At 26.9% G+C, this 12708-nt stretch overlaps 2 protein-coding genes and 1 long non-coding RNA gene across 5 annotated transcripts; 2 read left to right on the forward strand and 1 right to left on the reverse strand.

Annotated features, from left to right (window-relative positions):
• The first annotated feature begins 644 nt into the window (after positions 1–644).
• On the forward strand, positions 645–3568 carry LOC122717193 (myo-inositol 2-dehydrogenase-like). The gene is made up of 4 exons (XM_043941025.1): positions 645–1104; positions 1282–1521; positions 1872–2253; positions 2863–3568. Exons 1-4 carry the CDS (start codon positions 1025–1027, stop codon positions 3310–3312), a joined length of 1152 nt encoding a protein of 383 aa, XP_043796960.1. The 5' UTR covers positions 645–1024; the 3' UTR covers positions 3313–3568.
• A 236-nt stretch (positions 3569–3804) lies between these two features.
• Positions 3805–7648, reverse strand: LOC122717192 (protein DDI1 homolog 2). Of its 3 annotated transcripts, none has more exons than XM_043941024.1 (6): positions 7207–7642; positions 6535–6753; positions 6205–6459; positions 5525–5830; positions 5318–5458; positions 3805–5006 (listed from the first exon to the last, which is right to left on the reverse strand). In XM_043941024.1, exons 1-6 carry the CDS (start codon positions 7466–7468, stop codon positions 4792–4794), a joined length of 1398 nt encoding a protein of 465 aa, XP_043796959.1. In that variant the 5' UTR covers positions 7469–7642; the 3' UTR covers positions 3805–4791. The 3 variants fall into 3 exon arrangements, with proteins under 3 accessions (XP_043796959.1, XP_043796958.1, XP_043796957.1); XM_043941023.1 differs by having other exon boundaries at positions 7153–7291; XM_043941022.1 differs by having other exon boundaries at positions 4844–5006; positions 5314–5458; positions 7207–7648.
• LOC122717194 lies at positions 7617–9785 on the forward strand. Its single transcript, XR_006347166.1, has 3 exons — positions 7617–7730; positions 8814–9128; positions 9517–9785. It is a non-coding gene; the product is annotated as an uncharacterized LOC122717194 (long non-coding RNA).
• Positions 9786–12708: the final 2923 nt, after the last annotated feature.

Raw genomic sequence — 12708 nt, forward strand, 5'->3', positions numbered from 1 at the left:
TTTTTTTATACATAGATAATTTTTATGCAGGACAACTTTCACTTCAGGATTTCTTCTATTTGATTTTATTTGATTCTTAACAATTGTATAATTCAAAATATTACAATGTATTATTCAAAATATTAAAATATTCACATGAATAATAAATTTATGTTATTCTATAAATAATAAATTATTTGTATACAATAGAAAATTATCTATTTCTTTCTTTTATAAAAATTATATTTATAAGATTATTTAATAGTTAAAACTTTAAATATTTTTATTTTTCATACTTAATTTTACATACAAAATTTTATATATCGATTTATAAGTTATTTGAAGTGATCATGTTATATGATCCTATTTATATATTATACTATTGATATTATTTTGTATATTGATCTCTTTAATCTCTTAAATCATTTTAAATATGTTTTCCTTAATTTAAGAATAATTGATGAATTATAATTTCAAATTTTATATTCTTAGACCTATATAATTATAAATATAATTACAAATTAAACGAATATGACTATCAAATATCATATATTCAGAATATAATAAGAGGAATTTAAACAATTTCAATAAAGTATTCAAATATAAAGTTTAACTTTTAAATTTTATGAGTAAATCATAAGTTATAACAGATACTATAGTTAAATTATTACTTAGATTTATTAATTTATCTTAATTAAATGTTTTCTTCTTTTCATATTTTTTTTCGGTCAAATTAATCTTATCACTTTTTCACTAAAAAACTTATTTTAATAAACAAACTGTGTTGTTATGTGTAAAATCATAAAAATCTGCTTCGCGATTGTATCGTTTAAAATATAAATCTTCGCTAAGCAAAGATTTTTTCTCTCGCATGTCATCACACTTAATCGTATCATTTTTCCCCACTTTTGTTAACCAGTTCATTTATATACATATACAGTAGGTTCATTATTCAGACAGAGTTTGGTCAAAGAATTTAAAGAGTAATATAATCAAATTAATATAATAATTGATTATACATTTATAATACAAAATATAAGAAATTATGGCAACTGCAAATTTTAAAGATATTTCACCATATAAAATGAAACAATTTCCACCGGCTCAGGATTATCTTTATAAAGAGTAAGTAATTTTTGGGATCTTCAATATTTATTAAAATATTTGTGAATGCTGGAAGTCACAGAGATCCATTTTTCTCTTCAAAATAACATAGAACAATTTTTTAGAATAATTTCTGTGAATCAATGATTGATTTTTTATTATTTTTTTCATATCTGAAAACTAAATCAATATTATTAGTTTTTTAGAGCATCTACAATTAAAAACCGTTCATCATCCTCGAATAAAAGTTGCTCTATTTGGTGTTGGACGTGCCGGTACCATACATTTAGCTAACATTGTAGATAATCCACGTCTTAAGCTGCTCTACATCATAGACGATGTCGAATCTAACTGGACGAAACTTAAAAGATATTGGCAACTCGATGATGTTACTTTTCTGAGTAGTAAAGAAGCAAACAAAGTGTTCAATGATCCTAAGTAAGTAATTTAGTCTCTTTTTTGTAAAAATATTTGAATTCAAAATTTTAAGAAAAAATTTTAATTCACTAATAGAAATCTTGATTAAATAATATAGTTGATATATATTTTAATAAATTAGATTAGAGAAAATAATTTCCAAAAAATTATTTAGTATTGCTTAATTGTTTGTATCACAAGATAGATTACCGTACTATTTTTTTTAATAATTTTCTTAAAAAAAAATGATAGATACAAACTTTTCTACAAATAATTTACCTTTTTTTTTAACAATAATATATTATTATATATATTAAGCATAAAAAAGAAACATATAGAGTTCAATCAATAATTAAAATTATTTTTCATAGTATTGATGCAGTTATTGTTGCTTCGCCTACGTACACACATGAGACGATTGTAACAAAATCGTTGGAAGCGAAAAAGGCGGTTTTCTGCGAGAAACCGATAGCCGAAAACAGTCCCAACACATTAACATGTTATGAAACTGCCAAAAAAGTCGGCAAACCACTGTTTTGTGCTTTCAACAGGCGATTTGATCCTAGTTACTCTACTGTCAGAGACAGAGTCAGAAGTGGAGAGGTTGGACATGTTCATGTTATTAAAACAGTCTCCCGTGATTCTCCTCTTCCTAGTATAGACTATTTAAAAATATCTGGAGGAATATTCCATGATTGTATGGTCCATGATATTGATATTATTACTTGGGTTCTTGGAGAATATCCTGTCAAGGTGAGAATCTTTGATTATTGCAATTAATTATTATTAAAGTTTTAATTAAAAATAAAATATATAAATATAAAAGTAGAATACTTAGATATAAGATATAATTAATTTAAAATTTAATTAAAATTAAAAAATAATACCAAAAAATTTATTCATTCCATTGATTTTATCCAAATATATATATAATGTTCATAATTCTTCCAATACTCTTAATTATTGCTTTAATTGTTTATTCCTGAAGTATTCTAGATATAAACATTGTCAAAAATATTTTTTTATTAATATAATTAATCTTCAATTAATTTGATTCTTACAATTAGAACTTATGAATTTAGATTTAAATTTTTTATTGTATATAATTAAATTTTTATTATATAATATAAGGAATAGTCAAAATTTGAAAAAGTTAATATAATTTTATTTCCTTACCTTATTGTATATTATTATAAATAAAAAATATTAATTTATTCTCTTTCAAAGAATATAATGATTTTTGATTTGAAAAATCAAAATATTCATAGAATTTTTTAATTATAATTTTTCAGCAAATTAAATAAATTATATTTCTTCTTCATTCTTGTTCTATGCAGTTTTCATTTAAATATTTGCTTGCAGGTCGCCACTCAAGCATATGCACATATTCCAGAAATAAAAGCAATCAATGATTATGATACAGTAGTAGTAACATTACATTTCCCATCAGGTACTTTGGGAGTAATCGATTTGTCACGAAATAGCCCTTATGGTTACGATCAACGTCTCGAAGTATTTGGTCCTAAGGGTATGATATCTGCAGTTAATGAACAACCAATACACTGTGTTACCAGTCATAATGGTATCCAAGGAGTAAACAGTCCACCAATATGGTATTCATTTCCCAGTAGATTCAGAAATGCTTATCAAGCAGAATTGAATCACTTCATTGATATAGTGCTTGGTAAAGATGAGTCGTCTGTCTTGCCAAAACAAACTTTAGCTGTATCTAAAGTTGCATCTGCCTGCGAAGAATCCGCACGTACTGGTAAAATGGTAGAAATAAAGTGGGCACCCAACGAATTACCATAAAGAATATGATTGTCCAGCGAATTTTAATAATTCAAATATCATTCCGTTTTCTTGTATCTTATAATATCGTGATACATTTATATTATTTGTTTTTTTAATCCTTTAAGTCCCAATGTTATATCTATGCAACTCTCATTTCAAAAATTTGTCAAATTCAAATCTAGCTTTGATAAATTTATGAATTCATATTTAGTTTTTTTTTTAATAGTTTTTTTATTTACAATTTCAAAAAATATATTTTTTTTAATAAAAAATAATATTAAACTTTTGATAATTTTCTTTTATATTATTTTTTAAGTATTACACATATTAGACTTACATAAAAATTGATTTAATATCAATAACTTTGATTCAATTTTAGGTAATGATTTAAAGATTTGGGCCTTAAAGAATTACTGATGTTTTAATTTTTTTCTTAAGGAAAGGAGAAAATTTTTGATTATTGAAATAATAATGTGCACATTAGTTCATACTAAGAGTAAAAAAAAAAAAAACTTTAGTGAATCTTGTTTGTTACACATTTTTTTTTCTTTCTTTCTTTTTTTTATCGATATAATAATATAAAGAAAATACAGAAAAATACCATATACCCTAAATAGATAGTAACGATACAAAATTCACATTCTTTTTATAGTTTTGATCAGAATATTTATAAAAACGAAACAATAAAAATTCTTATAAATTTATAAGTTCTATTTTTATAAGTTCATATTTTTTTGTCCATAATGTTTGCCCCTTTAAAAAAAAGAAAAAAAAATTAGAAAATCTTTATAAATTCGTCGATATGTCGACATGATTAACTTACGTTACAAAAAATCCTTTTTTAGTAAATTATAAAATTACAATGGAGGAACTTAATATTCTTGAAAGTTTGCAAGCTAGCTTTTGGTCGCGAAGCTCGAAATATTCGTGAAATCGTGTGATATATTTCTTCAATAAAATATTATTTTCTTAAGTGCCTATTTTTGTTTTGTTTTTCTAATCTAGTAAAAAATTCTCATAGAATATCTATGAATGTGGAAAAATTTTCACAAAAAACAATAAGCTTATTATTAATTCTATTAACCTAATTTTGTTTTAATTCATTTTGTATTGATTCCTAAATTTATGTATTGCGCTAATGATAGATTAGATTATCAAAGTATTTTAACTTCATAGATTCAAATCATGTTACAAATTTCTGTAATCTAATTAAAAAAAAAAAGATATAGCTAATAAGTAGTCATTTGTCACTAAAATGAAATATTGCGCCTATATAGTTGCTTATGAAATAAAATACAAACACGATTTCATACTAAATGTCGAGAAACGAGTGCTTGCCTGAGCGATGAGTTTTGATTGTGTGGTTTCCAATACATCAAAATTTACAATAATTGATGTAAAAAGTCATTACCTAAAAATCAAGTACAAATCTTCTTTCCCTAAACTTTACTGCGCAAATATGGAAACCTTCACAATACTTTTTCCTCCTCTATTGCTTTAAAGTCTTAAGGATTTTGTGAACAATGCGTCCGTGGCTTGAGTTTTGTCTCCATTAAATCTACGTAATTCCGCAATAACTTCTATTCTGTTAAATCCTAGAGATTCGATCTCTTTTACTGTCTCTTCTGTGAATGGATCATGGGAAAAAACTGTGGTTTCTATAGGACCTGATCTACTTGATGTTCCACTTGAATTATTGCTTTCTAGACCATCTAAAATATATATAAAAATATATATTAAAAAAAGGATTTTTTTCTATTCTAGCAAAACAAAAAATAAAATTATCATCCCAAAATGTAAAGTATTCGTTTGAAATCGTTAGTCCAGGTAAATAAAAGGATATGTGTTTCAGCTAATCTAGGGAAAAAAATTATTATTGAAATATTGTATTTTATTATAAAATATTCATAAAAGATTTAAATAGTATATAAATATATACTGTTAATAGGATTAAAGGAAAATTATAATAAATTAAAAGGAATATTTAAGGAAAAAAAGGAAGCCTGGATAGATACATACTTACCAGGTTGCCGACGTTGTTTTTTTGCATCTCTAGAACCATGCTCTAATGCCCTTTGAGATTCTTTTTTGTTTTTATCATCTTCCATATCGTAATTACTCGCATCGCTATAACCGCTTAACCTGAGCCACTCTGGCAATTCCCCTAATGAAGTATTTACATTGTATAATAGACAAAAAAGATATTGTGTATAGCAATGTTTAAGTTCACCTTCTGCTAAAAATGGAGTCTCTGCACCAGTAGTACCAATTTTTAACACATTTTTTTTTAAATCTATACAACATTGATGTCTTTTTAACATATCTAGACCAAGTAACATGTCCATGCTTTGTTCCGCAAGCACAGTAAACGATGTCGTTAAATGGTCATTTCCAATTTGAATTTGTACCATATGAATACGTCCAATAATCCGTTGAGTTCCAACACCATGAGCTATTCCAGCCCACCTTGAATCAACTAATCGCATTATATGGCATCTTTCGGCACATGCATCGGACATTATAGTTGATTGTGCACCTGATTTTTATATAACATATAACATATTAATAATTTTATATAATATATAATATATTAGTATATGATGTAAAAATATTTTCCTAATAATATTCATGAAATTTCAAAATATAAAAATATAACTAATATGAACACAGAATCTTAAGATATCTAAATTTAAACTACTCCCACTATGAAGAACCATATTGAAAAGAATGACTTTTAAAATGCAAGAATTTAAAAATAGATATAGTGACTAAACAGAAACCAAACAAAGATACTTAAAAATAATCTTGTCTCCAGTCCAATAATGATTTTAGTTATTATTATGTATTTATGCATGCATTTAATTTTATTTTTATTATTTATAAATGTAAATAATATTATCAAATATTTACCTGTATCAATAAATGCTTTAACTGGGAATCCATTGACTTTACAATTAATATATAACATAACAACTGATCCAAATGTTTCTGGATTATATTCCATTGCAGCTTCCATATTTGCTTCAATATTTTTTTGCCTAATATCCTCTGCAATAAACCTTTGAGCTTCTGTATCAAATGGATCTGCATTCATCATTCTTAACCTCTGTGCCTCACGTTCTTCTCTCAATTTTATTTGCTCTCTAAGTACAGTGGTAAATTTTTCTACAAATCAAAAATTGTCATTAAGACAAACTCTTAAGTTTTCAAAATATTTTTATATATTATTGCAAATCTCACCAAGGTTACCAGATAGTAAGGCACTAGCCAGTTTAGGATTATTCTGGCTAAGCAATGCTAATTGATCCGGATTAGCTAAGAACATGTCTCGAATTATTTCTGGGTCATCCTCTTTTCTAGGGTTTTGCATTCTGGCTATAGTACTGCTGGAAGCTGATGGCTGTCGACTGTTGGATGCTCCTGGCACTGTGATGGAACTGAAGTCCAACATGGGAATAGCTAGAGTAATGTATCTTCAAATTTAGTACATTCTCTTTTTTACTATAGTAAGAGTGCGCTTTTAAATAACTGATCTGATTAAGCGCATAGCGACAAACTATCTTCAAATCAAACTCAACAAAAATACAAAACTTGTGCTAAAATGAACAAGTGTGCGAATCGACAAAAAGGAATGAAGTGAAAAATTCTCACACGATGACAAAACGTATTCTAATACATTATTCTAATATATTATAAAGCGAATTTATTGACAAATGTGATGAAACCAAAGGGATACATGCTCGATCGAATCTGTTAAGCTTAGTCCACTGGGATCGTGCGTTATAAATCTAGTAACATCTGATCGAGAGACGTGACAATACAGTAAAAAGAAACGTAAATCGAAGCCGAAAAGCTAACCTCACGACCCGCCTCGATTGCCACTTTAAATAATGGTGCTGTATTGAAGCTGACCTCCGTTAAAGGGGTGAAGGTTCAACTCGGCCCCGCTCTGATGCATGTGTTGCAAAATCACCACGTCACCGTCTCGGATCCCGTGATCTTTCAGCGATTTCTTGTCGTTCATCAATGGTAGACCATTGAAAGCGATCACCATCTCGTGGACTGGAACATTGCTTTCAATCTCACATAGAGCCTTGAAACTCTCCAGCTCCATATCCTCGATGACGTCCAACACGAAAATGTCGTCGCTGAGTGTGGTTACCGTTACCTTCATCGTGTTTATTTGGTTTGCTGTTTGTTCCGTGTGGATTCAATAATCGAATGATAATAGGAGAAAGAATAGGCAATAGTAACAGTTACTTAGTGACGATAAATTTTACACAAGAATTTTTGCCGCTCCCCTCGCGCACGGGATGGCCGTACGAAGAGCGGCTACGGGATGTAAACAACAACCCAGCTCAGCGAAAATACTGACTAGCCTTAAGGCTCGACCTGAAGGCCATTTAAGTCACCTCGAGACATCGAAACAGATCGAGGTTGTGAAATTGTACCAATGCTCTTTTTTTACGCGGGAAATTTGAATTTCGATTTGAATACGTCATTCTATTTCTCATTATATTATTAGATATTATATTATATTGTTAATATATTATTAATGCATTATTAATTAATAACTTTTTAGTTTTTTTACTTTTAAAAATTAAATTATTAATTTCTTTTTAAAATAGTATTATTGTTTATAATTAATATTATCATTGGTAATAATATTCTTTTATTTTATATATGTGATATGACTTATTTTTTATTTATCTTTTAATTAATAAAATAAATATAAGAAATTAAAACTTCTAATAACATTAGTTAGATTGAATATTAAAATTGTTAAGATATAAAGAAATTATTCTGTTTTAACTTTGTAAGGTAATTTAAGAATCAATACATATTATCATCAATAGGGGGCAGAACAATGAACTATTTTAAATTTTTAAACGAAATATGTATATCAAATAATAAATATTTTTGTGTCTATTTTTTCAATTTGAAAAATAGTTATTTTTTGTTTATGTTATATACATGATTTCACAGATGTTAAAAATATTTATATAATATCAGATTTGCAAATTCACAAAGGAATAATCTTGTTAGATCACAATAGAATTAATTTGGATATTCAATTCTTATTAGATTTCAATATATAATCATCAGCGATCACTGAGATTTCATACATGCACAATTTGGAAATTAAATGTTCCATATGGAATATTCAGATTGATGGAATGATAACTTAATCTCCCTTAGTCAATAGATTCTATCTTGATCTTTCAATGAAACCTATCTTGATCATTCAAACTGCTCGTAACATTAATAATTTTTAATCTAATGTGTTTATTTTACTTAAGAAATTTATATATATTGTTACGAATTAACATTTGTTCACCATTTTGTATATCGTATGCATTTCCATATAAATAAATAAATATTAAATATTATAAAATATTATAATAATACTCAATTACTTTTATGCATCTACTTTATAATTAATTCTAGATATATATTTAATTTAATTTAAATAGCATCACTTCAAAATAAATATTTCTTAGAGGAATTTTTAATTCTAGATAAATATTGCATGATTCTAAAAATTCGTCGTATTTTGGAACATTTTGCGATATTGAATCGATATTGTGGTCAGAAAGAAATAGGGGGTAAAGGTGGTGTACCCAAGCATGAAACGTTCAGGGGATCGTGCCCTCCTAGAGAGTACAGCCACGAGGACACCGCAGGGGATACCATCCCTTATAAACCGGAAACGGATGTAGAAGTGGATATTAGACAGGTGGTTCAGAATTTCGCATTGGACAAGGCTGATGGTTAAATTAGCGCATGATTTCGACAGCTCGCTTGATTACACTCATAAAACCGGATATTCCAAGGTAAATATTGAATATGTAATATTGTAATATTGTAATATAATATTGTAAATATATATAATAATAATATTGTAAATATTGTAATATTGTATACGCTGGAAAATGGTATTTTGTGTATATTGTAGAATTTCGTAAATTAATAATAATAAACAGTACATATAAATATATAATAAAAATATCAAAATGAAAACTAATCTATGAATGTCAATCATTTTAATCTTTGTGTCAGTTAAATTTTTATTTACAAAATATCACATAAAATATTAAAATTTTATAATGGAATTAAACAAGATATTTAATATAATAATATATTTATAATAAATATTTTTAAAATATCGATTAATATAAAATTAAAAATAGAGATTATATTAAATTGTAATATTTTTTGTAGGATTGCAAATCGATTAAAACTGCAAGATGAATCGAGATATAAATCGATTTCACACTCCCGCTGAGTATAAATTAATAGACATTTACAGGGGTTGGTTATATTTTGAATGAATACCAAGATGTTTCGAGGGATACCGATTACCAGGTGTTAGACATGGGTCCCTGAATACAAGGATATGCATAGAAAATCGATTAGATACGTGTTTTGAAAAATGATGTGCTATTATAAAAAATCAATTTGTTTTTTAAATATATAGAAATTTTTTTACAATTTTGAAAGGAAAAACACCATTAAAAATTATAATACAAAATAAGTATATATAATATGTAATATATAATAAAAAATTATATATTATATAATTATATAAAATTATATATTATATAATAAAAAAATAATAAAAAAATTTGCAAGATTATATAATAATTAATTGTTCCTTCTAATAGATATAAAAGATGAATATTATTTTTTTTTAGTAAAATTAAATTTAGTAAAATTTTTTTATTATAGTATTTAACTTTTTATTCGAATCGAATGCACACGTGTCCAGAGGATTTGCCATTTAAATCTAATCCCTTTCAGTTATCTCTCAATCTCGAGGATCCCGTTGCACAATGGACTTATCTCGATCTATGTTTTTCTTTGGGATTTGATTCGAACAATGGTTATGGCTTGCAGTCCGTAAATTCGATTTTTGCACCTGTATTTAAAAAAAAAATGATCAAAAAAATTTATTATTGCAAAATTTATATCATAGTTTTAAATTTTAACAAAATTTATTTACATTTACACATATTTTAATAACAGAATTATAAAATAAAATTGCTGGAATTTATTATTTGCAAGATTTGCAGATAATATTGCAGACAATTTTAAATACTTGATTAATCAATTATTAAAATTGTTTATATACGTATATTTTTAAAAATCGTTCTCTAAATTAAACCAGAAAATTGTAATCGTGGGAAAAAGAAAATCGTTTACTTGATTTTCTCTGGAACAACAGATGGAACAAATAATTCATCCTGATGTAACGAACCCTCTTAATTTGTAGCGTGTTAATTGCTTAGTTTGGACGAATGTTTAGAGAAAGTTTTGTGTTTGGGAAATCGATAATAGGCCATACTTTATATCCTACTGGCATTTCAAAGAAAATTTTTTCGTATTTTTGTTCATTTTAGTTATCAATGTTTTTCTCCATTTTATGTTATACTTATAACATATTTTTCTTTACTCTAAAACATATATAAACAAATTTTCTGCTATATTTTATTGAATTCTATAGTCTTTTCGATGAAAATAAAAAATATTTTTAATACTTTTCTGATATTCCATATAATATATATCCTTCTATAATGATCCTTCCACAATCACCGGAAGTGAAAGAGTATTTGAGACTAGTTTCATGGTTGTCTATAAAAAGAGCATTCAAGGGAATCAAAAGTGTAATGGAGGAAGAAATTGGAGGCACGTGTCATGCACATGTACCAAAAACATCGTGCAAGGGTTTATTCGAGGGTTAACCACTTTTGCGACATTTGGCCTGACTGGGGCAACGTATAATTATGCGTACCGTAACAGGTTTGATGTGATTTCTGCTATATTATTATCGTACCGCAAAATATAATTATATAATATCCCAACAATATGTCTTTCTGAAAAAGTGAAAAAAAATTTTCAACCCTATTTGCAATTTTAAATATAAAAACTTAGGTACATAATTTTCATTTTTTACTCCTTTGTAAATAGTGTCTTTTGAATTTTAATTCCAAATTTAATTAAATATCTCTAATAATAATAAAAGATATAATTAATTTCTTCACTTGTCTTATCTTTGAATATATTTTGAATATATTTTGATCATAAGTTTTTTATAGACTTATTTTTTTTTTTTATTTTCTTTTATATCTTTTTCAAATATCTTCAAATATTCCTTTTTTTTCATTTTTTTTCTCTCTTATTTAAACAATTTTTCTTGCCAATATTCATATAATTTTCTTATTTCTCATCAAATTCAAAATATTCCTCCCATGATATTTTTATTTAATAATAAGTATCTAAGAAATCAACATCAAAGTGCAAATTCGATTCGCAAATCTATCCAATTCGCCCAACGACTTTTCCATCAAGTTATCCCCAATCAAGAACCTCCCTGTTCCTTATCAGATCGATGAAGAGGCGGAACCAGCAGCCAGGCAACCGAAGGTAGGCTGGCTCCACCACCAATTGCCTCGACGAATAGGGATGCGATTGGACATTCAACCCCCTGGCTTCCGCCTTCCTCCCGCTTTTCCCTTTCAGTTTCATCAAACCACCTGAACCAATGTTCATCAGTGATCCACAGTTGTATTTCACCTTTCTTCACAGTCCAATATTTTCCCAATATTTTTCTTTTCCACCTAAAATTAACAACGATATAATTAATAATATAATATCAGTGATTATTTTTTTTTTCATACAAAAATCATTTATAAAACTACCAAATAATTGTTGTAAATTTAATTCAGTGTGAATGACGAGTGTCGAATGTCAAAATAGAAAAATGTTAATAATAACTTGAGGTAAAGAGAGAATGTTCTTCAGGAAGAAAATCGAGGATGAAGAAGATAATTGATAATTTTTGTGGATTCAAAATGATTCGTCATACGTTCAATGAAGGAATCCCAGTTTCTATGAACAAGAAAGGATTGAGTACATTTTGATAAGTGTTTGGACAAATTTGGGCACGTGTCCTGACCTCCTACTGGCACGTGTCGCTATTTAGAAGTATTTCCTAACACGCGCCGAGGTCACGTGTCGTACTGATGATATCAGTGAATCCTCAGAACGTGATCGAGGATACTTGTATAAGAATTTTTAGGAAATTCCAACGAAAATCTATCTAATCCTAATATAATTCAATATGGATATTAAATATCTTTTGTATTGAATTAAAAAAATTGGTTTCTCAGTGTATAGAGAGGGATACAGTGTTGCACAAAAAATATTGTATTTCCAGTGATCTCAAGAAGGAAAGTGTTTCATTAATGTATACCAAGATATATATCATTAATAGATACCAAGAGAGATTTTTAGAAAGATTCTTATGCAAAAATTATTGGGGGATCAAGTCTTCTAGGCTATTTTTCTTGGAAGTCGATGTCTTTTAATGTGTTCATCTTTTACATCTGAAAAATAAATTTAATTAATCAACAA

The sequence above is a fragment of the Apis laboriosa genome, unplaced genomic scaffold (assembly GCF_014066325.1).
Source record: "Apis laboriosa isolate Shangri-la unplaced genomic scaffold, ASM1406632v1 scaffold4_cov146, whole genome shotgun sequence".
NCBI classification, from domain to species: domain Eukaryota; kingdom Metazoa; phylum Arthropoda; class Insecta; order Hymenoptera; family Apidae; genus Apis; species Apis laboriosa.

Excerpts from the sequence above, each read along its gene's own strand:
- LOC122717192 (XM_043941024.1), bottom strand. The coding sequence starts at position 7,468 with ATGAAGGTAACGGTAACCACACTCAGCGACGACATTTTCGTGTTGGAC. Across the intron at positions 5,459-5,524 it reads GACTCCATTTTTAGCAGAAG|GGGAATTGCCAGAGTGGCTC; the intron begins GTGAACTTAAAC and ends ATACTTCATTAG. Across the intron at positions 5,007-5,317 it reads AAAACAACGTCGGCAACCTG|ATGGTCTAGAAAGCAATAAT; the intron begins GTAAGTATGTAT and ends TATATATTTTAG.
- LOC122717193 (XM_043941025.1), top strand. The coding sequence starts at position 1,025 with ATGGCAACTGCAAATTTTAAAGATATTTCACCATATAAAATGAAACAA. Across the intron at positions 1,522-1,871 it reads AAAGTGTTCAATGATCCTAA|TATTGATGCAGTTATTGTTG; the intron begins GTAAGTAATTTA and ends TATTTTTCATAG. Across the intron at positions 2,254-2,862 it reads TTGGAGAATATCCTGTCAAG|GTCGCCACTCAAGCATATGC; the intron begins GTGAGAATCTTT and ends ATTTGCTTGCAG.